A 27624-nucleotide genomic window follows, 5' to 3' on the forward strand; every position below is an offset into this window, starting at 1 on the left:
TAAAGTATTGGTAACGTTGTTTATAGTTTTTCTCAGCACACACACAACAATTGTGCCTAATCAGCAGTAGTTTCTGAAATATACAATTTACAGTCACTATAATGTCAAAATGCGTATGTTTGTTGCTCCTCACTCTAGCTGTTTTTCCCCAGTTGTCAAATCTAGGCCGAAATGATTTGTTTGCCTTGTAAACGAGTCCTGCTGTTCCACAACAAGTGAGACTTTCTCTACTTACGTGTGTGTGCATACACATTGTGTGAGCTCAATTTGAAAATCCAGAAAGACGCCTGTCTGCTCTGATGGAATGACAACAATTTCGAAAGAACATTCAGTGAACATTTTTACGTCTAGTCATTATAACTCAGAACTTTGGACGTCTTACCTCAACACACAACAAAAAATAAAAAATGTAAAAAATATTTATGGGGACAAATGTTACAGTACATGAAACAATAACGTCAGTAAACATCGAATAAGAAGGCATTGTAGTTTTTTCAAGTGTACCTGATTGTCTTCATTCAGTGTTGTCAAATCTGGGACTTTTACATAACTACACAAATCAACTGTACCAATATAACAAATGAAAACAGGGAAAGGCTGCCATGTGCTGTGATTCAGAGACTTAGGTCCTCATGCACGTTGATTGTGCAGACTGCGATATTCCCACTGTTGATGTTATGACTGTAACTGTAATGTAGCGTGGAGCGACTGCTGGAATGAAGTGTGAACGCTGAGTCAGAGATGCAACGTCCTTTTTATATTTCTTCCACTAACTGTTACATGGTGCATAACGCGTAATGATTTTTCAACTGAAAAAGTGTGATCCTTGTGGGGAAAACCCTTTCAGCTCGTCACCTCGGCCGTGTCGCCTTCTGGCTCGGATTAATGCTGCCATTTCACCAGGAGGCATATGTGAGGAAACACCCATTCCAGTTTAAACCTGCTTTTGGAGGTAAAAAAATTTTACCTCAAAAAAGGAGGCGCGCCTTTCACGGGCGGTTTCTATACATACCGCGGAATCTATAATTAGGCGCACATTACGCATCCCCTCCCATCTCTGTTGGGGAAATTCCTAATTCCCCTCCCGTAAATGCACACGTGTGACACTGAAAAGCGCAATTTTACTTTTTCAGTTCCCGTGACAGGCAGTCTACGCTTTTATCTCAGTGCGGTTTGTGCAGACCTCGCCGTGCTTTCTACGCCCACGTTGCGGAACAAGTACGTCTGAAGTGGGCACAAAAGCGTTGTACGTGACGCCCTTAGTCTTTAGAATGTAGTCCCTCCCTTTCTCTGCAAATGTCAAGCAGCACAGAAAAAAGGTTCGAGGACAAATACTGACTTATTATGACTGGCTTGATGCCTTATGAATACGGCTTACACATTAATTACACGGATGTAAAATCAGCTTTTTACAGAGCAAAACAATGAGCACAGTGGTCAAACGTTGGCGATCGTCATTATGACACAAAGGCCCTGACTGCATGAATGTATACTTTTTTTTCTGGTCCCTTTTTTAAAAACATTTTAAACACATATTTTACATCATAAAGTATATTATAATTTTATAGCAAAAACAATCAAATAAAACAAAATAATTATTGTGAAAAAAACACAATTTAGTGTATTGTTCAATGTCAGACAAAACAAAAATAAATTTTTGTCACACATTTGTGCCGTTTTCTTGAGTAGACATTTAACTCTATTTAAATTCTTGCAGCTCAAAAGAACATTAAATCATTAAAATAAGTGCTCAGGACTAAGATTAGTAAAAGAGTGAAAGGACTTACTCTCCAATATAAAATATTTTTGGAAAAAGTCCAGCGTTGCTTTGTGCTCTCTGATTCTCAATCATGATAAAACAAGTGACTGTATAATTATTTATAAACAGAAACACATAATTTAATCCTAACGTCTCTTGTTGTACTAGTTTTCACCTAACCAGTTAACCAGGTAAGTCATGACAGTCTCTCCGATCATGCATTTAATTGTCTCCAATTTTCTTCAGAGTTTTTTTCTCTTTTCCATCATCACGTCCAATCACCTTGCGTATCCAGGGGCTGAAAGCAGAGACTTTCGTGTAGACGCCGGGAGACCTTTGTGTCCTGCAGGCGTGGCCCCAAGACGTGACCCCGTAAACCACCCAACCCCCTCCCGGACGCTCACACACCAGCGGACCTCCGCTATCACCACGGCAACTGTCCACACGCCTCTCTGACTGGATGCTCCCGGCGCAGAGCATGCGGCTTGTGAAGGCGCTGTGGAAATGTTGCTGGCAGTGACGACGGGGGAGCAAGGAGAGGGGTGCCTGTTGTAGGGTCTTTGAGTACGAGCGGCCTGAGAAATGAGGCAAGTTTAGAATGAGAGGTAGAAAGTAGAGGGGAAGAGTGTGTGTGAGCATCGGAGTTAGTGTCAGTGGACAGAAATTACATTTTCTTTATGTCTTAATCAGTCAACATAAATATGCAGACAGAATCTACTTGATTTGACAGGTTAAAGGTAGATTGGCTCAGGGAAGAGGAATGAAATGAAACTATGACATTTTATCCGCGCTCATGACACGAGCTTGTGAAAACTGCTAAAATCAACATTACAAAAATGATTATTATATTATTATCATTAACAACATTATGAACATGAAAAGATGTTACTGGATCCGTCTTTTGTCATCTATGTTTTCTCTGCCCTGCTCTTGACTTCCTAGACATTTCCATATACAGTAGCGCTAACACGTTAAATGCTAGGATGAAATTAAATCATGTCACGTCTTGCACCTCTGGGTCTCAGTTTCCATTTCCCCTCTACACACAAACACAAAACACACACACACACACACACACACACACACACACACACACACAGACAAACACACAGGCCCTCACCAGTGTCACCCCAGCCGGTAATGTGACAGTTGCTGGCTTGTTTGAGCACTCTCTCTTTCCTCGCGGGCAGGCAGACGGGAAGAACATGACGGCTGAATGACACACACTCTCCCAGCGTCTGGCCCACTGCCCCCGGTGACAGGCGGATCAAGGCCAGGTCGTAATCGTTGCTATGGGACTGGTAGCTGGGGTGCAAGACAATCTGATCGACGCCGTACTCCTCTTCGTATTCCTCAAGGACGAGGGTGTGGTAGTCACCCACTCTAACTTTATACTGCTTGGTGCTGTTTCCATACCTGCAGGGATAAATACAGGGATGGATCAGGAGACGTGTGTGTCAGTGAGCAACCCCACTGGTCACAATGAAAAGCTGAGGAGGAAGATTACGAGCTCTGGCCTGGGTCACAATAGTTCATCTGGAGCTTGAAAAAGTACGAGCACTGACACTGAGCACATACAGGTTTTTCCGCTTAGGTCAGAGGAAGGGAGAGAAGGAAAGGGAGAGGTGTGAATGAAGGGGAGAGGAGTGCAGGAAGGAGGCCTTTTTAATCGAACCGAGTGTCTGTCTCAAGTTACAACTGGGAGAGTGTTTGCAGAACGATTTCCTGACGTGGGAATGCCAGGCATTTGCATACGCACTATGAAGGGCAAAGTCTGAGGATCTAAGTTACCTCTCAGACTTTTTTGTTATAACACTTCCGAAATCGGCTGTAGGTGTTACTGTTGGTCTGCTACCAGGTGTACAGCAGGAAAGTATAAATAGGTTTAAAATGCAGTGTCTCGGCACTGGCCTGTGATCATATTTTATGAACCTATTAATGGTAATGCCAGTTCAAGGGATAAGGTATCATGATCGCGTCATCTGTGCAATTTAGAGAAAGAAGAGATGCTAGCTTGTTGATGTATTTGGTGTATGGGGTTCGACTCCTTCTACGCGTTACAGTCTACATTTTTTATCATATAAGAAAGGTGACAATCTAAAGTCGGAAGTTCTTGTCTCGGTCTGCATGCTGCAAATTGCAGAGCTGTCACGACCGATACAGCTTGGAGCGCTGAAAATGTATACTTTTTACTGTCTGTGTCACGGCTTGGGTTTGTTTCCTGTCTTGTTGTTTTCTGCCTCTTATCTCCCCGGGCAACTTCACTTTCTGCCTTGTCCTGTCATCCCCTGTGATTGTCTCATTGTTTCCACCTGTGTCCAATCACCTGCACCTCCATAGTGTATTTAAGCCGCGTGTGTCTCTTGTCACTTGTGGAGTCATTGTGAAATCGGCAACCCTGTGAGTTCCTGCGTTTTGCCCCCTTGGCCTTTGATTTTGGGATATTGACCATTAAAGTCTTTTGTTTTTGAAGTCTGCGTTTGAGTCCCGCCTACAACGCGCCTTCCTGACAGTCTGCTTTCAATGGTTCAAATAACAAACCTCTCACATACACCTAAAAACATCTTTGAGTATCCTTGAGCAAAATAAAAAGTCTACCAGAAATAACTCTTCGAATTTACAGCACAAGGCAACATGTTACTTTTGAAAGAGAATGTAAATTTGAATTGATTGTTACAGGTACATTTCTAATGTGAATCATTGAAACCCCTTCTGTATGGTAGTGTGAGCACCTGGCATATGAAGCACAACCATAACATATACAGTAAGTAATATGTTTGGATGAAGCCTGTCATTGATTTACTCTTGCAGAAGCAAGAAGCATTAAACAACAAGACAAACAGTTAAGGATGTTTGAGAATAACTATCGTGGCTATTATAGTACCAACGGTGGAGTTTTAAATCACCTACCATTGTTAGTAAAGCTTCAAAATGATTTATGTCAATTAACGCAACTACACTTGCGGTCAACTAATTGCAGTGTTTCCGTAAATCAGTCCTAGTTGTTCAGATCCCCAGTGGTCTCTCTCTGCAGCACAGCACAGGTGTCTGTTTTCTGTGTGTGTCGTTTGAATGAAGGAGGTGTACAAATCAGATGGCAGAGTTGAGGTCCGTGCACTAGAATTAAAACTGTGGCCCCTGGAATGGCTGGATAAATGGCACTAGTAAAGATTTAGGAAATGACCTCATCTTCTCTTTAATGTGGAATTTTATTTCCCATAATTTAGAGTTAACGGGGCCGGAAAAGACGTTTCCCAAACCCAAATGTTGAAACTAATACTTGGTAGCATAAGTAAATATATTATCCTAAAAATGAAGTCTGACAAAAGCACATGTCCTGTATAAATATTAAAAGGCAGGCTCAGGGGGTCGTCCCCTAACAACCGTTAACTTCTTCAGCTCTCACCAAATGTGTTTCTCTCTGTTCAGTCATTGTTTATTTCTTTATGGCTTCTCTGCTCTATGCATTAAGAGATTGATTTCATTCAGAGGGTGCCATGCGGCGGCCCTCAGACCAGACAAATTTTGCTCTCCATGCTGCGTGCAACCCACTGACTGCTGCTTGCATTGTTGAGTTTCTCATTCCTACGTCAGCCTCAAAAATACTGGATGATACTAACACTGCAGGCAGAGGGAAATCTATCCATATGTACACCTACATTTTATTGAATAAAGATGACTTCAAACCTCAAACAAATCCAAACAGACAACTTAAAAGGTAGATCCGTGTGTGTTTGCACTTCAGGAAAGCAGCTTTAAAAGGAGGGGGGTTAATGGTGTGTTAGGAGCACTATATCATTGCCAGATATATCTATCGAAGTGCGTATGACAATTTGTGGAATGCCACCACACCTAACAGGGCGATAACTGACGCTGACAGAGGAAAATGCCGTCTGTTCAGCCTTGAGGGCGTGTTGGAAAGCACGGTGACCTGGACGCGAGGGAACACACTTTTTGTGTTGCCTCTTTTGAGGCCCCTATGAACCAAGGAAGGTACGTCATTATTTCCATACTGGACCTGAAATGACCACGAGATGAAGTGACTTTAAAAAGTTGAACATGGGCTTTCAAATTGTGATCCGTGTGTGTAAGCGGACGTCGTTGTGTAGGCGTGTGTGTGTGCGTTTGACCTTTTGAAGCAGTGAGCCGAGGTGAGGACCCAGCAGGTATCAATGACAGTCGCTCCGCACACCAACCTCCCGTCCCCTCGAGATCCTCGCAGTCGAACCGCAGCCTGCCACGGCCAGCCACCCCTAGAGGCACCAGCGCACACCAAGACGCGCACACATGAACACACGGGGAATTCTAAAAGTGCACCTGGACATTCAAGAGGAATTCTATCCAAACGCGATATGTGTGAAGGACACTAAACATACCTGGCGTGCAGAAATAGCTATACAAAGTGTAAACATCCGCACACACAAACACATTCATGAGGCGCCAACTGTCAGTTGCGTACTAATAAACATTAATGTTGCTTTTCTCTGACTGTTCTCTCTCTCTCTCTATTTATCTTCCCCACATGTAACATAAGCAGACCCATAAAGCAAAACTGAGGAAGTCAAAACCATGGAGTTTCTTGTTCAGTGACTTTTTCTGTATCGGCCGTGTACGCCTGTTTCTCTTTTTATTTTCATTGTGATTACTTTCGGGGGGGGGGGGGGTACTCAGATCTGTGGGCTTGAAAATATGTCCAATTTCCTGTTTCTCTACGTTTCTCAGATCTGTCATGTATCCCTCCTGTCCCTTCGAGCCGGCTTACCTCAGAGAGTTTTCTCCTCCTATGATTCGCCGCTGGCGAGTGTGTATGAGCCGCAGACCACAAATTGAGTTGACAGGATCTGACAGCAACAAAAGAGGAGCCATGAGCGGTGTGTATGTGAGTGTGTAGGAGAGTGATCATCGTTAAACCATACATTTGGGCTCAGATGCTGCTCATGTTAAATATTTAGACTCCTTTAAAAAGAAAAAACATTGCTTGAAATCTTTCACTAATACTGAATATGAACCTGAAATACAGCTAGATAAATAAATGGTGAGGGTGACTTTTATATTATGTGTGTAGGTTAAACGTTTTTCCAAGATCTAGTTCCTGTACTGAGGCGACAAAACACACGTGCACTGGTCTGACGTTCTGCAGTACGTGGATGTGAGGAATGAAGGTAACAGCATATGTGCAGGTAATGAGTAGTATTTTGTGACAGACAGGGTGCAGCAATTACAACGCCATCTCCATTTTACCATCTGGCTTCGCACAAACTGAAGCACTGTTCGCTTTTCTGTCGGTTTCTCCTCTCCCGGCTTTTCGTAATTGCTTCCCATTCGTTCTTCAGTGTATGTAAGATAAGTCAAATCTTTGCTAAGCACATTATTCTCATTCTCAGTGCACACTTAAATGCTCCAAATCAATCACAAGAGCTTCGAGTAAAAAACAAACAAAAAAAACAGAGCTACCTGACCTTTGACCTCTTTGTAGCTGGTCTGCAATTCCCCATAGTCACAGATGACTCCGGCGTCCTCACTATGGCGACAGTTGTGTGTTCCGGGTGGCTGTTTGATGCAATCTGCTATCGAACGCTCCTCGCCGCTGCACTTCACATTGTCCACGTGGATGGGCCCTGTCCCTTCCCCGAAGTACGCCATCACGCGGGCCTTTGCCACGCCACTGAGGAAGGAAAGGACCCAGAAGACACATGTTGTTAGACCGGAAAAAAATATTTAAACTATACGTCATTTACAAAGTACTTCATATTAAAGCTGGAAACCAAACAAACTGAACAACATTTTTTTTTTCACTCAATAAAAGCATTGAATGTAAAAAGAGCAGGACAACAACATATTCAAACACATCAACATTCCAAAAACAGTATGCGCACTGGATTAATGTGCTTACTGCCTTACTTTTTTAGTATGTATATTTAGTAAGTATGTGTATATATTTTTTGCGTTGTTAATTTGATTTGAAAAAAATCCATTCTCTGATTTGACCACATTAACTATTGTTTTGTGTTACTGAGTTTAATAAATGCCATAAACATGTTTTTGTCTTCTTGTGAAAACATATAGGGAATGACTTTTTTCTGGATGTTATGAGATATAATCTGTCTTTGACGCCACACCGGTCAAACAACTTTTACAATCTGATAACACAAAGTATCTGTGGAATTTTAGTTAGCAAACAGCTAACATGTGAGACTGTAGGTTATGTGTCCCTGCATAGGCTGCAACTGTGGTGTAAATTAAGATTTACAGATAACCGACTCACAGGATCTTAGGTTGCGTCTCTGGGGTTTAACAGGTTCGCAGGTCTTGCGTCCCCACTCGTTTCTCTGATTGAGACATTTAGTCTTGTGTCTTCGTCTCCAATAGCACCCAAAGCAGTACTTCACACGCAAAGCAGGAAACCGTTCTTTTGTGTACGCACACAAAAAAACGTGTACGCACACAAAAGAACGCAACCTATGTGAGAAATGTAACACAGCCTGTTTTGGATGCCCCATGCTCGAGTTACAAAGGTCTGCCTTTATGTTTTCCCTTTTTTCCTCCGTCCTCCTGAGAATTTCTTTGAATCTATTCTTTGTTTTTTTTAGAAAAGATCAAGCCTTTTTAACATACCTTGTGTCCTGCGTCGCAATATCGCCCTTTGACACATTTGCAGAAACATACCATTAATGGCTGTAGTTAGACAAACAAGCCACCTTGCTTCCAAGTCAAAGTTCTCAGGTTATTGGTAGAAAGATTGTTCAGAGCATTCCAGTCCCCATCATAGGCTTTAAAACAATTTTAAAAATGCCCAACGTGCACGTTTTTCTTCTTATTCAAGGCAACTCTACGTCAAACCGTTGTATATAAAGATAATTTGCCTGTGAAAGCTGATTTGTGATTTATTTTGTTTTATTACCCCCGGAGCGACCTCTAAGCCTTGGGGAACACTTGTTTATGTAATGACCTTTCACCACACCCTGTGTGAGACAGAATGATGATCCGTACAGGCCTTTTACGTGCCTCCAACACGCTCCTTCTCTCTCACGCTTATGTCTTCCAGATGTGGCTCTCATTTACACACAGATGTGTCACAGAAAATCGGCGTGGCTAAAAGCTTGCTGAACCGCACACACGACACAACTTGTGTCGTAGTCGTGAGTCTTAAAGTTGTGTGGTTTTACTACAAGACCGAAGACCAATACTGTTTTTTAAGCGTGCAAGATATCGGAAATGCGTCTGCGGGACCTGGGACTTTTGCCTGACTAGAAATCTGAAGAATGGGAGGAGGAGGTATGAGTCCTCTGAAGAATAAATGAAAGGCTTCCTCACAGTTTTCTGTGATAAGAGACGACATGAACATGGTTTATTACAGTCCAGTTATCTTTTGTCATCCCATTGCCAATGTTTTGGAAATTTGAACATCAGGGGGGAGGGGATGGGGAGGATAATTGTACACGAGAGAATGGGATGAGGTAGTTAGCTTTCCTTCACCATGTATGTCACTGTGAATGCGTCACAGGCACAATTAGCCTGCCCTCTAATTGGATGCTTATCTTGGCTCTGCAAAAGGGGTGAACCAACACTCCTAATAAAGGCAGCTGGCAGCACACCAGAGGGTATCAGGATCAGGAGAGCTCACAAACTGGAGTGCACAATTTAAAAGATTGATTAATAAAATAAAATAATCTTTAACCATTCAAAGCATACAGTACTTTAGTTTCTTTGTTGTAGGTCTGCTCGAAACTTGAGATGTGCATGATGAGGTGCTAACTGGAAACAGAAGGGTTGAGAGATGAAGGACGGACAGAGAAAGCGGGAGCAAGTCTATAAGACAGATGCCGAGTTTAAGAAGCGGGGACTGATTTTGCAAACAGAGGCAGTCTGGGTTCACTTAAGGAGGTGAAATGTATAGTGATCACATTGCAATGCCACAACTGTGCTGTTAAAGTAAATTCACTTCTCATCTTTTCCATTCTGAAGCAAGAAAAGTCCAACACTGATGATCCCAGGTTGTCTCAGCCTCCTTTTGTAGAAAACTGAACATGTTTAGGTAATTGGGATTTTTCACTTCTTTCTGACAAATGTAAAGTTCCCCAGTAGTAAATCGATTAAGAGAAAAATTGTTGAATCCGTAAAACGCCCCCATCTCTCCAAACTGAAAGTTGTACATACAAACCTGTATCCTAACTGTCGGCACACCACCTCGGCGTCACGATCAGTCCATCCGTCATCACACACAGTCCCCCATTGTCCAGACAGATAGAGCTCCACTCTGCCTTCTCTCGGGCTCTCGCCTCCCACAAGCCTCATCGGCACACCTGAAGAACGCACACGCGCAAAAACTGTGACCGACAGCATACACTCATGCTGCTAGCACAGGTTTATTTCTGTTCTCTGATGTTAACCAGAAAATCCTGAAACTAGAAATAATTGAAGACACACGCATACACAAAAAAACCTGATCCTCCAGGCTAGCATGTCCAGTGAATGAGAACATGAGCTGTTTGTATTGCCCTTTTTCACATCCTTTTCACATTATATTCACACAGAATTCATCATAATTTGTCTGCACCCAGATGCAAACCCATGCACACATATACAGTGCACACTCACACACACACTAACCGCATTTACGAGAATGCTGATGTCTTTTCCACCTGCAGGAAATTTCAGGATCAGCTTACACTCAGGCAAGGTCTTGTGAATTATATTACTATAGTGTGTAAAGTTAGTTGCTGTGTTTTGTAGCTCAAACATTGTGTTGGGTTGAACGGTTTGTGTGTGTGTGTGTGGCACATAAGAGTTGTGCGACGGGGATCAAGGTAGGGACAATTCATTATGGGAATGTTTACTTCTTTGTTGGTGTTTGCTATGGAAAAATGCTCATCTTTGTCGCTCCCCTAGAAAAACAAACACTTTTTTTTCCGTCTCAGCACACACACGTTCAATTTCTGCTCTGATACAAGCTTGATGCAATGGTCTCCCCGTGTGTGTGTGAGAGAGGGAAAGTTCAAAGCAAAGCCCGGCTTATCTGCTTCGTCTCCCTTTCCAAAAAAAACATTAACTAATCTGCCCGGAGCATGTCGAGCGGGACGGAGGGATTTGTGTACACACAAACACTCAAACAAAGGCACACAAACGTCACGCCGTTACAACACTTGTTCTTCAGATTGTTTGTGCAGTGCCACTCCTCTGAGCTACTTGAAAACACCTTATTATCACTATCAATACAACTATGATGTAGTATGTCTGTGATATTCACCAGACTCACATCTGTTCACCCATCCGTTCACATTATAAAACCATTATACAGTATGAGGAGACATCTGAGCCACTAGTGGTTCCATTCAGCTCTTTGCTTATGCATCTTTATGGCTGTCTAGAGGCTATATATATAAAAGCTTGATTGATGTTGCTGTCATTTCACCCTTTCTCCCTCATTCAGCTAGAAGTAAACGCACTTAACCTTTCTGTTTACTCTTATAAAAAGGGTCAAATGTGCAGTGGTGTGTGTTTGTGGGAACATCTCTGTCCACTGGCATGTGGTAGTTACGCTGTTGCAGTTGGGGCCTGAAGAAGACATGCGTTAGGGTAAAAGTTTGCAGTAGATCCATTTAATCATGACGACTTTACAAGCGTCGCAGGAACAAAGGCAGCAAAAGCCAACAAACATCTGTGCCTATTACAGTTAAGACTCACATCATCCTCTGTATGTCGGTTGGAGAATGTTGGCTTCACTTGTGCCAGTGGGATGAGATCAAATTAAAGGCAAATCTCAGCGACAGATTTCAGATCAGCTTGCACTTCCAATACCGGGTTTCATGAAGTGATAGAAATGACATCATGGCTGTTCTACCTTTTTCACTACCTTTAAAGTATGCATGCTTTCTTTTAAGCTACTACTATTACTGATATATAGAATTATTAATTTGTGATAGTTGTTTTCATATTCATACAAAACGTCTAAAAAATCTATTTTTCAGAAAATATGCAGAAATATGCAGTTCTTTTTCAATGCTGATTAAAAAAAGGATTTTAAGAGTTGAGGGACCCAGATGTCAAACTGTTTTTAGTCTCCACCTCTGAAATATTAAAGAGGAACTACCAGAGAATCTCAGGCAGATCTCAGCTGAAAGGGGGTTAAAGGTCAGTAGTTAGGAGCTTGAAGCGTTTTGAGAAGTTCAAACCAACTACAAAAAACGAGTAACCAGTGCAGAGATATTAAAATAGGGTTTTATCGTCTCCAACTGGATCTTAAAAAGGAAATGGGCTTTTCTTTTACTTGAAAGGATTACACGTAGGCTACATATAGATCATTTCAACAACACAGGTGAAATAGATATAATCTTTTTATCCTGAACCACTGGGAAACAAAACATTCTGTATAGCAATGATGAGGAATTTATATTTTACTGAATGGGGTATTTGCGAGTTTTTGAGAAAGAGCAAGTCGTTGCCTTACATATGCAACATAATAATACTACATACTATTAATATCTCATTAAATACATAAACAACATTTAAATGCTACAACCAGCCTCTTTGTGGTTTCTCTGCTGTCTGTAAGCATCTATAGTCTCATTGCATCTTACTTGTTGGAAGACTCTCTCCGATGCGATCAGGGTTGCATTTGACGTTAACGTCTTCATGGTGTGTGCAATCATGACGGAGCCACTCCTTCCTGTTGCACAGGAGCAGGCCGGGCTCTTTCCCCGTGCAGCTCACGTCGTCCAAAAGAATGGGACCCGACCCGACCCCGAAGCGTGGGACTGGTTTGATGTCCAGTCCTTCGGAGAGGAGAGTCTCACCTAACCTGGTAGAGGTAGACAGGTACACACACCCACAAGCGCTCGTATTTTTTCTGTTTATTAATGTTGATATATTGTGGTGTGTACGCTGCGTACATGAGCACATTACCTGTAACCAAGTTGTCGACAAACGACCTGCGTGTTTGAGTCTGTCCAGCCATCGTCACACACGGTTCCCCAGTGACCACGGTAAAAGACTTCTAAGCGCCCCTCGTATCTGCTCGTGCCCCCTAACAACCTTACAGAACCATCTGGGGATAAGGACAAGAGAGAAGGAAAGAAGCAGAGTGAGGTGCTAATGAGTGTGTTTGGATTTTTTACTGGCTTTTCATCCTTATAAAGCTTTTTTTAATCCCAACAAGATTCAGTTATTGCTATTGATCTTTAAAAAGCTTTCCACCTTCCCACATTGGTCACCTAGCAACGAACCATACTCTTGATCCTCTACTTGTAGGTGGTGAAACCACACAGATGAGTATAGTCACCCACTATATGTAAAGGTCTATACACCATGAGCTCTCCCCAAAGCCCCCGTCTGATGCCTTTCCCCTTCGGACCCTTATGAAAAGGGTCTTTGATTTGTTCTCCCTCCTGAGACTAATAGCTTATACCATATCTTTTTGACGAGTCATAACAGGAAAGGCCCAGGTAGAGATAATAACTTAAATGATTGCTCTAGGTGGTTTTGTGGTTTCGAGGTGGTTTCGCATCAATATGTGTGAACAGTGTGAATGTTATGGATCGTGTACACCAAGTTCTTGGGTTCTTGTTCTACCTGTGAGAGGGTTGCAGGACACTCCTGCATCTTCAGAGTGCAGACAGTTGTGTTCCCCCCAGGCACTTTTTGGACACTGCTCCAGAGTGAGCTCATTGCCCGTGCAACGCACCTCGTCCAGCAACACGTGACCTGAACCCTTGCCAAAATGTGCCTGGCCCCAGGCCCTTGCTGCACCGCTACAAAGGACATAGAAGCACGGAAAAAGGCTTTGGCTTGTGTAGTAATACTGATACAATGAAAAACAGACACACTGACTTGTGCATTTGTTTTAAGTAATGTGGATATTGAATGGAATAATCCAATAGTATTAAAAATACAGTGGCATAGACGCAAAATGGACACACAAGCATTGGCCGAGCGTGTTGCTAAATATGCATATCTCTGTGGTACCAGAATTCATGCAGGAACAATGAGCCTGATTCATTGTCTGACCCCCAGATGTTCTTTACTGCTTGCTTGCTCTTCTCTATTCGAATGGAAAGAATACTTCTCATTCTCTTACACAGACAGATGGAGGGACACCCGACTGGACGCCCACACTAGCTCATGTTAACTTCTATCTCAACATTTTTCCACTTTTTCTCATACTCACAATGTTTTTTAATTGATGCTAATTACTGCTTAGTATTAATCTGAATATGAACATTAAGTATATGCCTCTTCACCTCAGCCCCAACTGTCGACACACCACTTCTGCATCACTGTCGTCCCATTGGTCATCACATATGGAACCCCACTGACCGGCATGGAACACCTCCACAGTGCCCTCCGACTGTGAATGCCCTCCCACCAGCCGTATAGGGAGCGCCACTACTGCTGAAAAAATATTTTAAAATTAAAATGTTATCACATATTCTAATTCAATCCCCACTAGTTGGCATTCAGAACATAAACATAAAGCCTTTCAGAGTCGTCAGATGTCATTATGCTGCAAACCTCTGTCCATCCATCGCAGACCAAGAATCCACTGTGAGGAATGTGTACCTTGTGTTTGCATGCAAGTGATGGCAGCGACCAGAGGACATTCCCCTCCATTCCACGTCGTCTTAGGGCACTGGAGCAGGTCTGCCTCCTCTCCCTGGCAATGGACCGCCCTCCAATGGAGTTTGACCATGCTTGGACGAAACAGGGGAACTTCGCGTGCACGACCGGAGATCCTGGTAAGGGGTCGAAAAGCAAACTAGTTATTATAACCAGTATGAAATATTTGTGCTGACACTGGCTGGAGTCAGAGCCTTGATAAATGTTTTATGTGCACTTTACATGGTAAACTACCAGGAAGCCCCTGAAACACATTTTTCTCCTCTCCAGTCTTATGTAATATCAATTTTCAAGAAAAATGTAACCTCACTAAAGTTTCTTGACACTAATTACTCAATGATTAGGCGAAAGCCGGACCATCTCAGAGGAAGAAGTGCAGCAGCCATTAAGGTCTGGTAGCAGTAACCCTCGTCCATCTGTATGCTCGCCATCTGCCATTCCAGGGCCAAAGCGGTCAGCTTCAATAACTGGCCATGTGAAAATCATCACCAAACATTCCATCTGACATCTGTCTGACATTTGCCCTCTTTCCTATACGCTGACGGTTTTCTTTGACTCCTGTGTGCATACACTGAAAAAACGAACTTGGTGGTGTAGTAAAATATACTAATTAAACTGTCCTAATGTCTACAATTAAATTTTTCGTTTCTGCGGGAACTAGATTTTGTCAAGTAAAATTTCATGTATGTACACAATTTATTTATGTATTTAAAATGGCTGTGTGGAAGGAGTAAGTCTTATTATGGATGTTTTCATAACATTTAAATGTTTTTTAGTCTCTGCTAGAAACACTAAAATACTGAGTAAATTTTACGACACTATTTTAGAGTGCGTTTGAATCAGCGCATGCGCATTGGGACAAACGAAAGTACCGCGCGGATGTCCATTGTCCGTCCGTTCGTTGGCAGCAGACAGAGTTGTGAATATCTCCGGAATCTCTCAGGTAAGTAACAGCTTTATCCATTAAATAATTTATTATCAGTTTAAAACGCGTTTTGGTGATTAGTTTGAAGCACTGTATGGACTGCACACCGAGCGGTCTACACCAAGGTTTGTGTGATGTAGCTTAATGCTAGCTAGCTAGTTATTACCCAGTTCATTCCACCAGAGTCGCACACCGCGCGGTTAATTTGCGAGATACTATATCTTATTCAGAGCTATTGTATTTTGTCTCATGTACTGTCCCGTGTAGTGCGAATATAACACAACGCTACGCCAAAGTTTTTCGTTTTTTTAGTTATTGTCTATGTGCTTTCACCTCGAAACATCATCTCAACTTTTAGCATGGCGGCCGCGTTGCGGTGTATCGTTGAAGCTGCGTGCCACGGTCAAGAGACAAACACAACATGAAAATGGCTGTAAATTAATCTATAAATTATAAGTTGCCCTTAAAAATATGTGTTTTCATTCACAGGCGACTGTTTTTGTATTTAGCCGGCTGGGACATGAGGTGACCAGAGAGTCAGGAGCGCTGGGATGTTCAGTGACTAATCAAATACTGCACCGTTGTGATTAGGCAAGTACAAATACACTGCATGTATGCATGACACAATATTGCTGTTTTTATTGTTCATCCATTCTACAGTTCAGATCAAGATCTACAGATCAAGGAGGAGTTTTGGAGAATAACTACAATTTCTCTAGAGCAAAGCTTCATGTACAAACTAGACCACTATACACCAAAGCTTACTGCCCTGATGAAAGCAAAGGGAGGTGTTGTGGGGACCAGGCTGAGGCCCCATCTGGATAAACTGAGTCAGGTATGTTTGATGTATCTTCTGCAGGAAGACAGATCTACTGTGTGTCACAGTTTCACACACATTCTGCCCCTGTCCTAGACAACACAAATTCTCACTCTCTGTAACATACTTCTCCTTTCCACACATGGAAACAAACCACTGCTCCTTGCAAGTATTCGTATCTTCTGACATGATAGTATATTGTGTACAAATTATTGTTTGCAACTGATGCTATTACTCCTTTCACAGAACCCAAGCACTGACATGTGACGTGACGCAGTTATCAGTGGCCTCATACTATTCCTTGGTGAAAAAGAAGAGAAACTTTTCGAAGATTGCCTGGTAAACCACGTTTTCTTTCTAAAATAATTTTTTGTCTCTTTACTTGAGTACGATATCTATGGGTGATTTTAATATATTTTTTTGCACCAAAGTAGTATTTAACCACCAAATTTAATTTTTTTTACTTAGGCATAACTTTTAAATACGTTTTACAACACTTCTTGTAATAGTCTATAGAAGGCTGGTATTCCTACTCTTGAATTGTTGTCAACTAAATAGTTTTCTTTTTTCTTGTGAATTTCATGCAGGAGGACAATCGCAGTGATGCCACTCAACACATAGTCAAGATCCTGGTTGTCCATGGTACTGATGGAGAAGAACCAGTAGATGTTTCCATCATTCTTGAAGGGAAGGAGGTATTGACATGATGCAACAGCACAGCCAAAGCTTGCACGTTGCTAATGGGACTGATTTATTCCCTGAACCTTGCCTACCCCTCGACTCTGCGCTACACCTTTGAGGTGTTTCAAAAACTTTTCCTGGAACTGAATGGGATAAAGCTGTCACCAAAAGTACATCTTTAAAGTTGAAGTTGCTGTCTGAAAGGAGTTTTCTTTCTTAAATGTTCCTAATGTTGTCAACAAAGGCTACTGCTGTCATTCATGCTCACAAGGTAAAAAAAAAGTTAAAAATAACCTTTGTTTTAAAGGTTTTAACAGAGGATTTGATGTTGTCCTCAAACTTTAATGTTTTAACCGAATGCTAATATAAATATGTTAATGGATGTTGTTGTTTAGAATGTTGTTCATGTCAGTACAGCATATTTTGTCAGGTCAAACCCTCAATCTGTTTTGTCACCTGATGTGCCCTGTTTAGTTTAATGCGTCCAGGAGTCAAAAACATTTTGATTTTCCAGTGATATGCTTTTTTTCTGTAAAGCGTAATGATCACTCAGTAAAGGTAAACTTTTTTCTTTATTGATGCTTGATTGATGCTTTATTGATTTACTGCTGCTGAGATTTCATTTAATTTTTTGTCATGTGAAATGTTGACTGCTGTTTCATGTACAGTTCTACATAGCTGTATAAAATGAGGTGTTACGTAAGGTACCTGACAAAGGTTTATGAATAAATAATGGAATTGTATTTTAGCCGTGTGATTATTAATAGTATTTGGTAATATTTATCAAAAGAGAATTTGCAACATTTACATAAATGAATTAGGTAATATAACTTCAAACAACCAAGTAATTAAAATGATCAAACAGGATAAAAAGTACTTGATAATTTTACGACAGTAAATATCAAAGATAAATAAAATCTACTCAATATTTTGATGTTGTAAATGTATATGTATACAAAAAATATAGTATATTGTACTTAATTTGTGTGTGTAATAAAAATTGAAACATCAGTTAAACTAAGTAACACTTACCTAATATTTTCACAAATGTTACCATCAGAAATAAGTAGATTTTACTTAATACTATTAAGGAACTTTTACTGGATATCACAGCAGTAAATTTTACTCAAAAATTTTGAGTGCAAATTGTTACGAGGATTTTTTTAAGTAAATGTTAATTGTCGTTTTTTTCAGTGTATGCACACGCGGGCATGTCTTTGTGTCAGCATGCGTGTCCACGCTGGCGTCAGTGTCAACACCTGCAGCATGTTAACGGAACGTCTCTGTCCTTCAGTGTAACAATACGCTTTTTTTTTTGCTCCTCCGGCACGAAACCAAATTGAAGAACATGAGACACAGTCGTCCGTGTGTATACATATGTATGTGTGTGAGAAAGAAACAAAGGCAAAGAGAGAGCTGCTTACAGGGTAAATTGCGGAGCACTGAATGTATTTAAGTGCCTCAGGGGAGTGAGGTGGTGGATCGGAATGCAAGGGTCACACAAGAAAAGGACTGTGGAAAGAGTGCATGCGTGTGTATGTCTGTGTTAGAAGTGACACAGACACACACACACACAGGCAACATTACCACACAAAATTCCTTTACACTCTCGCCTTCGGTCAGACCCCTGTGGACCGCTTCACATTGTGAATGAGGATGACAGATTGGGGATTGTAGTTGCACCGGTGTCTGGAACAGGCGTGTAAAAGGGGCAGAGGGAGAGCGGCAAAAAACTTGCATGCGCAGGTGCGCTCTCTCACCCCTTGCCCAGCTGTCTGCAAACCACTGCCGCGTCTACGTCCCCCCAGTCATCGCTACAGACGGACCCCCACGCTCCTCCCAGGTAGACCTCCACCCTGCCATCAAGCTTGGAGCGGCCCCCTTGCAGACGCACAGAGCCTGGGTTGGAAAGAAGGCGGGAGAACAGCAGATGTTTGATAATACAGCACACACAAAAAGGGGGGACGCAATATGACACAAAAGAGATTATTATTTGATAATGTATAGGCAGTGTGTTGTATAGGCGCACCATGAAAGCACTGAATGGGGCAGAACTGGGGGGCAAAGTCGGGATGCAAAAAAGGGTAAATGCCAAACAAAACTTCACAACTGCTTTGGAAAAAAAAAAAAAATCTGCTTCTGGTTGTGTTTTTTATTGTTACATATTTCTACTGAAAAACAGCCGTTAAAAAGATAATAAAGAATACAATTCCCAAATGCAATGGGTATTGAAATGGTCAATAAAATCACAAAAAAGTGGATAGACATTCTACCTGCACGACTTGCAGCCAACTTACACCTGAGACATTTTAGATGTGCCATGTGTAATTATTTAAGGGTGGAACTAGATAAGTTGCGACAGTTGCACACCAAACCCAACCCAACTGTCATCAGACTGCATTATTTATAGAACCGACACAACGGGGGTGGCCTGTGGCAACGGGCCTGCGTGTTTACCTTGTTTACAGTCGCAGTATCCCCAGTCCACTCGTCCTTTGTGGTTCCTGAAGAAGCACCAGGGTCGAATCCTGCCGTCCGGGTTGCGACACCGGCTGTGCTCCCCTATTCCCTTGCCCGGGTGGCGTTCCGTGAAGCCGTCCACTTCGGTCCAGTTCATGCACCGGGCGCCGGACTCGGTGACGTCTATGGCTCCCCGGTAGAAGCCGCCTTTCCCACGGCTCTGAATGCAGTCGGTGAACGGGCGGATGAATGAAGGGGCGCTGCTGGGGTAACAGAAGACGCTGTCCGGGGCCAAAAGCGCGGCTGTTAATAAAGCGATGAATCCCGCATGCATGTTTGGTCTCCGGTTTGTCTGCAGGGAGGAACGATGCCTGAATCCTCGGCAGCTTCTATCATCATTTGAAGAGGCGGTTTGTAGTCAGCACCCCCCCTCCCGATCGACCTGCCGTGGGACGAGAGTGAGAACCGGGAAAGGAGAAACGACGCGGATCAATAAAGCTCCCATTTGCGTGGGCTGCTGGCCGATCAGCCCTCCACCAATAATCCAAATATTGGAGTCATTTCCTCCTATAATGGGCTTTTCCCCCCATTTAAATTATACGGGGCTATTTGATTTAAAAAAAAGTTAAACTGAAACAAAGTCATATTGTTTTATAAAGCAAATGTGCAGAGAGTAAAGGAGGGAGGGGTGTGTGTGTGAGGGGGGGTCATCCAATATCATGTGATACTTAGCTATAAGCAGTGTATAGTATTAAGTATTTTCCTTATAATGATCATATAATAACATTGCTCAGGCAACACGGCAGTGCCCAAAAACTGCCCAAAACCAAACTTAGTCGGTTGATTTTACTTGATACTTTTGTTGCAGTCGACCTGCTTTCTGCCTTTTGATCCTCAGACAACGTCCTTCAACACGAATCTTCACAGCATGAACCCAGTAACAATATATTCACATGGATCCATACGTCAACAACACTTTTACTAGGAACATTAGCTCGGACATTTAAAACACATGTTTTGATTGTAGCCACATCCGTTAAGCACAACTGATATGATTCGGTTCATTTCAGCAGAACAGTAGTGAATCGGTAATTATTGTGTAAATCTCGGCATGTCTTTCTTTCTGTGTCAATGCACTGACAATGGCGATCAGCGACAGAATGAGACGGAACCAAAGAGCTCGTCTAGTGCTGCGTCTCCCTCATGGTAGTATCTGATTGGAGGAGGGATTTGGTAACGTCAAACTAAAGCGTCCTACATTGTGACGTCAACACGCCGCGTCCATTCATGCCAGAAGTATGCACTCCTAAATGTAGCCGGCAGCCCCCGGAAGTCGTCCAGATTGGCGGTGTAGACGCTCTATAAACTCCGTTTGCCGATGGACCCCTTCCAACCGCACTGCAAACTTTGTTGCGAGTGCAAAATCTCTAACTGATTTGAGACTACAACCGTGGAACAGTTACAGCGGGGTATCGTGCGCATGTTTTAATTATACGCCAAGGCCGTAAATTGAAGCCGAGCACCCCGGTGGCCATAACGAGCACACCCATCGTGATTTCAAGCGGCTATTAGACATCGGCCGATGTTGTCCCACGTTACGGAAAAGCAGCGATTGCATTTATATAAAAAGCTTCGATGCACCAAAGCCCACGTGCATTAGACAGTTAGCGTTGTCGAGACACCGTTACAACCAAAGACATGAACAGTCGACTGCAAGAGATCCGCGAGCGACAAAAACTTAGGCGGCAGCTTTTAGCTCAACAGGCAAGTGGAGAGTTAGCCTCTTGTTGTTAGCATGTAGTTACCTTTCAAGTTAACATGTGCAAATGAGCACAATTGGTTCTGTCGCACACACGGATGATAAAACAGCTGGCATATCTTCGGCCAACACTTGGAACCGTCGAGTGGATTTCATGGAAACGTCTTTTCTGTAACAAAAACGCTTAACGTAACATTAACGCGGTGAAGCATTTCGAGCAAATGCAATGAACACAAATTACACCGTCGTGCACCATTTCAGTTCGAATAACTTGACAAATGAATAACCGAGAAAAAAATATACTTCCCACAAGTGTGAGGTATTATCGACCATTATTCTCGAGAGAATAGTTGAATCTGCTATATAACTGGATGTAAAAATCTATCAGAGGACACGATACCATCATTTGAAAATATGTAACATTCCACTGGCTTTCTTCTTATTGTCTAACCACAGCTGGGAGCCGAAAGCGCAGACAGCATCGGAGCTGTCCTAAACAGTAAAGATGAACTGAAGGAAATAGAGGAGACTAGAGAAACATGCAGGTAAGATATGACGTAATACCTCAATAAAACACAGCATACACATGGGCTCATTATATTGCACACAGTAATGATGAAATGATTACATTTAGTTTTGAACCCAAACAATGTCACTTCACGTTGCTCATCCCAGCCAAACCTCTACCTGTACACCATCAACGTGTAGCACTCTGGTGAAACTAGATGCATTTTAAAATAACTAAGTTAGAATAAAAAATAAAAAAAAATAATCTATAATGCCACAAAACTCATTTCACATTATGTTCATAATGAATTAGTTTGTGCGTAAAGTATGTTGTCGTCATCTTAACAATGACGGCGGTCTTCATCTTATGTACTATTTTGTGAATCATGTAGTAAATCACATACCGGTAAATGCATTACCCCTCACACCAATACCCTGAAAAAATAAGAAATGAACTAGCATAAACTTGCTTAATTAATATAGTACTAAAAAAAAATGTATTTTTATGTTGTCTTTAAAACTGAAGCTATGGTGTATCATTAAAATGAGATCAAGCATACACACATATGCATTCAATCTACCTACCATATTGTAACTGGAGGTCTACTATTACACTGACGTTTTCTGATATTACAAACATTGCTCATCCCAGCCACACCTCTACGTTTAGGCTATTGTCTCTTAAAATATGGCGCTCCAGACAACATTTCGACACCCATTAGCCAGTGTTCATGTAACACTGTGACTAGCACGGATGTGTATGTAGTGGTTCTGAGCATTATGAGAGCTATAAAAGTTTCACAATTTGTGCTGTGTCTACTATTTGGATGGAACTGTATGTTCCCCTTTTAATTTGAACTTGACAGGATGTAACATTTTCCAAGACCGGAGCTCTGTGCGCTATGCAGGCTCTTTCTTCTGAGTACAAAAAAACTAAAAAAAACTTGCCAATGCGTGATCAAATTGACTTAATTGCATGTTATTTATTACTTTTGGTGCCCGTATTTGTGCAGATATTGAACATAATAAATTCACTAATTTTGTAACATTCCCCACCCCCGTCTCGTCGTCTTTGTCGTATTTATGTAAATATTTGTCCATCTCGCTCGCCGGTTGTCTTGTCATTGTTAGGACTGAAATGTTCTGTCTGAACTTGAGTGAGATCACAGAGTCTGGAAATGTGTTTCTGATGTTTGTGATTTGCAGGTCTTCTTTTGACAGTTCAGCGGCACCGTCCAAAAGGAAAGCACAGGAAGGAGAGGACACAGAGGAAGATGTGGAAGAACAAAAGGTGAGCAATCTTAATCTACACGAGTTAAAGAAACCTCATACACTGTTTCAGCTCTGTTTTCTTTACATTTCAGTGACATTGCAAAGTACAAGTAATGCACACATAGTTTCACAACGTCAAACTGCCAATACAAATTGAATTAATGTCCGTGTTTGAATTACGCTACACAGTCTTCAAGTATTGGGCAACAGAGATACTGATCTATGTAAGCGGCCCGGGTAAGTCCCGTTGTTAGCGATCTTCTGTGTACCGTAGTCGGTTTCCATGCTAAGGAAAAGAAATTAGGTCATTGTCTTAGAAACCAAGTCGGACAGGTTTTTTTTTAATATTTAAACCAGATCGAAATGTTTACAATACTGACCTAAGGAAGTTTGGCCCCGGTATTTTTACATTATGATGTAAAGATATAGATAAATATAAACAATTGACGTTTGTATATCTTTTTGATATTGAACTTTGTGATCCTGATTCCTACCACCTCTAGTGAGGTTATGAATATTTCCTTATTATTATCTCCAAAAGTCACTTTTTCATGATTGGGATTTCACTCATATTTGATTATCAATCAACTATAAATATTTTTTCATTTGCATTCATAGGCTAACCACACATGTCTCAAACGCTGATAAAGGTTATTTTCATAGAGAAAATGCCAACTTCATTGTCTTATGTGTTAGGAGGAGGTGGAGGTGCCGCAGGTGGATCAAAGCAACCCATATGAAGAAGTGTACAAGGACTCAAGCACATTTCTTAAGGTTAGAAACTTGGTGCCTCCTTCTTTTAATCACACAATGTCTCATCCATGTCACGTCTCACTAATTATGCTGTTGCAGCCTGTTGAGCAGGTAAAACGTAGCTACTATAGAAAATATCAACAGACACTGATGGGAGAAATCTTGAAAGTTGTTTGTATTTGGCCGCGTTTTGTACAACTCTCTCCTTCAACATTACAATAAAATACTACAAAAGAAAATGAGACATAGCTACAACAATGGGAACTTGGGTCTTAAATATGTCACCAGGATCAACTACAGTAAATACTTCCAAACAATTGAATTTGGATGTGAGGCTTTAATCTAGATATTTAGTTACATTTCTATAATTCAGTCACTGACTGGTATGATGGTTCACTGCAGTATTAAAGCCTTTGACATTTCTTGATTTTGAATGACTCAAAAATAATCAATATTTTACTGTCTGATTATCAGATGTGGATCAGTATTCATATCAAACAGTGAGATAAACACTAATCCAAAGCTGTAACACAGGTTGCATTCAGCAGGTGGAATTGTGTTATGGCGGCCAAAGCCCTACAGATTGTTATTTCCAAATCCAAACAGATTTGTCATACTGCCATAATAATCTCCATTCATTGATTTATTATTTTTCAGGGCACACAGAGCTTGAACCCTCACAATGACTACTGTCAGCACTTTGTTGACACAGGGCACAGGCCACAAAACTTCATTAGAGATGTCGGTGAGTGTGTGCTTTTATCTCTTTTATGTACATTCATGTGCGTGTGTGCGTGTGTGCGTGTGTGCGTGTGTGCGTGTGTGTGTGTGTGTGTGTGTGTGTGTGGCTCTGACCTTGTTCTCTCTCGTGGTTCAGGCTTGGCGGATCGGTTTGAAGAATACCCTAAGCTTCGAGAGCTGATTAGACTGAAGGACGAGCTCATCTCCACCACCAACACCCCTCCAATGTATTTTAAACAATGAACATTCAAGAGCATATTTGTGTGATTACACCCATAAAATAACCCTACTCTACTTATAGTATACTTTTGTGTTTTAAGGTACCTCCAGGCTGATCCAATGCACTTTGACCTGCAGGATTTGAAGTGTGAGTTTGACGTCATTCTGCTTGAGCCTCCCTTAGAGGAATACTACAGAGAATCGGGCATCAGCCACACTGAACGTTTCTGGACATGGGATGACGTATGTATGCAAGTTATATTTGTTTGAATTAAGCAATTTGTGTTAATAAGTGGAACATATGTGATGTTGCTATGACTGGCTCATGGGCTCAGCTCAGACGGGAGACAATAACCATTATAATCCAAAATTGCTTAAAGTAGTTTAGAATAGTAAATGCAATATGGTCTGGAAGTCAGTATCAGTAATGAGGTACTTTCCAAAAAGGAAACTCTTATCTGACAGATAATCAGATTGACCCTGTCAACATCCAGATGTACTGGTATCTAATGACAGGACTAGTGAAAGCCAGCGTTAAAGTGATTTGTGAATGGTGTAGAAGACTAGGACATTGCCTCCTCTCACCAACCTTTCTCTTCTCTGTTATCTGCGATTGCAGATCATGAAACTGGAAATTGAGGAGATATCATCTCTCCGTTCCTTTGTCTTTCTCTGGTGCGGCTCTGGCGAAGGCCTGGACTTGGGCAGAATGGTAACATTGTTCCTTAATTGAATCAAAAGAACAAAGTAAATAACAGGAAAAACACTATCCTGTTTACGGGTAGTTGCACAAGTTGTTCACATTTAGTTTCCTGTTGGTTCAGTGTGCTTCTGACATCACAACGGTTTATAGAATGTTATGACAATGGCTTTATGATCTGTGTACCGTGAAAGACACGCAAAAGGGTTGAGTCGCTCCGCAGACACCGGCCATACGTGTTAGGCTGGTTGTCCGACTATTCTTCCCTTTTGTTATAGTGCTGTTCGTGGTCTGTGTGACGTAGGTACGCTTCAAACTTATCAGTTCCACTGCGTCAGCCAACGGAGCCTCCTGGACTTTTAGCTTTTGTATGTTTAGTCTTAAGTTGTGAACATATTTTTATGTCAAAAACACCAAAAAGCTAAATGTTGACCAACCTAAAAACAGTAGACCAAACATGTTTATCGTAATCTAAATGTTTTATGATTATTCTTTGTTATCTCAAATAAAAATCAACTGCTCCAACCAGAGGAGATGCTGAAAATAGCCAAAACATTAGGTTTTGTGCAGATCACTAATACGTGAGTATGTAAAACTAAGAGATTATTCATTTTTGAAACTACTTTTTTAGCAGTTCACTAATCGGTTTTCCAGGAAACACTGTAATTTGTTATTCCATATACCACGTATATGTTGAAGGTTTTTATTTTCCATTTCTGCACACAACAACCGTCCAGACACATTGCAATTCTACTGCCCCATAAATTGCCACGTCGCAGTAATGCTTGAAGAATGCATGTCGTCTAACATTACTTCCGAAAAGATGTGCTGTCAATCTTGAAATCTTTTAAATTGACAAATTGTACCTTTTACAACCATTCAAGTGTTTGAGGAAGTGGGGCTTTAGACGGTGTGAGGATATCTGCTGGATCAAGACCAACAAGAACAACCCAGGCAAGACCAAGGCACTGGACCCCAAAGCAGTATTCCAAAGGACCAAGGTACAGCAGAGATGTGAAATATGTATCAGGTTAATGTACATTTTACATAGTCAAATTGTTTTTTCATTTAATTTGCAACACACCATTCAGAGTGAACCCATCCAAACATGATGAATTGAAAGCATTAATTGTATCTTGTGGTACAACCGTTTGCCTCCAGGAGCACTGCCTGATGGGAATCAAGGGCACGGTGCGTAGGAGCACTGACGGGGACTTCATCCACGCTAACGTGGACATTGACTTGATCATCACCGAGGAGCCCGAGATGGGAAATGTAGAGAAGCCTGTTGAGATCTTCCACATAATTGAGCACTTCTGTTTGGGACGCAGGAGGCTGCACCTGTTCGGACGAGACTCGACCATCCGACCAGGTGAGCTGGACTCTCTGTTTCCTTGCTGTGTGTGTGATGACTGCGTATTGTACAGTGCTTGTCTCTCAAGGCCCATGTTGTTTTCTTCTCTTTCTAGGCTGGCTGACCGTGGGTCCTACTTTGACCAACAGTAACTTCAACCCAGAGACCTACGCCTCGCATTTTGTCAATTCCCACCTGTCTGGCTGCACGGAGGATATAGAGAGGCTGCGGCCTAAGTCTCCCCCGTCTAAGCTGAAGTCGGAACGTGGTGGCGGAGCGACCAGAGGGGGCCGTGGGGGGCCAAATGCAGGAAGAGGCGGGGACAGAGGTCGTGAGAGGAACCGGCCAAATTTCCGTGGGGACAGGGGAGGCTTCAGGGGCAGAGGAGGGCCACATAGGGGCTTTCCACCTCGCTAGAGCAAAGAGGTCACGCTGCCCAGACTGATACCAGATATCCCCACCTGCTTGACCTACAAACACCCGCTTTTTTTTAATGCACTCATTGTATGATGTGGTTAGAATGTGAACAGTGAGAAGTTAGTTAATGTCAACTCTTGTGTTTTGATTTCATTTTTTCATTAACATACATTAAAATTGAATGTGGTTTGTCAGAATAAATTGTTTTCCACTTTTACTGTTTGTGGGTTGACGTTGTGTTGGGGGTGATTGAGAGTCAATATGTCCAAGTGCAACATAAAAACACAACCTTTAAACTTAGAATAGAAGAAGAATTAATAGAATAACATTTCCAGTACAATTAAAGAAATAAAATACAGAAATGCAGGAAATGTATCAACATCACTGTTTCCAAATAGAGTTTGGAGCAAACGGAATAGTCTTCGATCTTGATTTGAAACAGCCGAGAAGTTTCCCGGGAGGATGTTTCAGATATGTGGAGTGGAAAAAAATGGAACGCTGCTTCTCCCTGTTTAGTTCTGACTGGCAACATGAAGGGGGTGGCATGTAAGGTGGCAACAGGTGATGTGATCCACTTTCTTGGTCTTCATGTGGACTCGAGCTGCAGCGTTCTGAATCGGCCAGACATACGCCCACAAAAAAATAAAG

General features: G+C 41.9%; 2 protein-coding genes and 1 long non-coding RNA gene across 6 annotated transcripts; 2 read left to right on the forward strand and 1 right to left on the reverse strand.

Moving 5' to 3' along the window:
- On the reverse strand, positions 1 to 21200 carry prss12 (serine protease 12). 3 transcript variants are annotated; one of them, XM_040186050.2, is made up of 14 exons: positions 21060 to 21200; positions 19252 to 19696; positions 18555 to 18693; positions 14315 to 14487; positions 13996 to 14146; positions 13328 to 13506; positions 12662 to 12803; positions 12337 to 12557; positions 9921 to 10062; positions 7219 to 7424; positions 6522 to 6600; positions 5890 to 6012; positions 2880 to 3175; positions 1 to 2334 (listed from the first exon to the last, which is right to left on the reverse strand). In XM_040186050.2, exons 2-14 carry the CDS (start codon positions 19586 to 19588, stop codon positions 1982 to 1984), a joined length of 2541 nt encoding a protein of 846 aa, XP_040041984.2. In that variant the 5' UTR covers positions 19589 to 19696; positions 21060 to 21200; the 3' UTR covers positions 1 to 1981. The 3 variants fall into 3 exon arrangements, with proteins under 3 accessions (XP_040041984.2, XP_040041985.2, XP_040041983.2); XM_040186051.2 differs by lacking the exon at positions 21060 to 21200 and having other exon boundaries at positions 13996 to 14143; positions 19252 to 20632; XM_040186049.2 differs by lacking the exon at positions 21060 to 21200 and having other exon boundaries at positions 19252 to 20632.
- Positions 15179 to 17537, forward strand: LOC120833340 (uncharacterized). 2 transcript variants are annotated; one of them, XR_013468790.1, is made up of 5 exons: positions 15179 to 15314; positions 15786 to 15887; positions 15957 to 16131; positions 16360 to 16452; positions 16701 to 17537. It is a non-coding gene; the product is annotated as an uncharacterized LOC120833340 (long non-coding RNA). The 2 variants fall into 2 exon arrangements; XR_013468791.1 differs by having other exon boundaries at positions 15786 to 15821.
- mettl14 (methyltransferase 14, N6-adenosine-methyltransferase non-catalytic subunit) lies at positions 20517 to 27193 on the forward strand. The gene is made up of 11 exons (XM_040186052.2): positions 20517 to 21018; positions 21470 to 21558; positions 22727 to 22811; positions 23489 to 23566; positions 24203 to 24290; positions 24423 to 24513; positions 24607 to 24748; positions 25125 to 25217; positions 26090 to 26206; positions 26367 to 26577; positions 26675 to 27193. Exons 1-11 carry the CDS (start codon positions 20953 to 20955, stop codon positions 26974 to 26976), a joined length of 1362 nt encoding a protein of 453 aa, XP_040041986.1. The 5' UTR covers positions 20517 to 20952; the 3' UTR covers positions 26977 to 27193.
- The last annotated feature ends 431 nt before the right edge of the window (positions 27194 to 27624 follow it).

Source organism: Gasterosteus aculeatus, chromosome 9 (assembly GCF_964276395.1).
Source record: "Gasterosteus aculeatus chromosome 9, fGasAcu3.hap1.1, whole genome shotgun sequence".
NCBI classification, from domain to species: Eukaryota; Metazoa; Chordata; class Actinopteri; order Perciformes; family Gasterosteidae; genus Gasterosteus; species Gasterosteus aculeatus.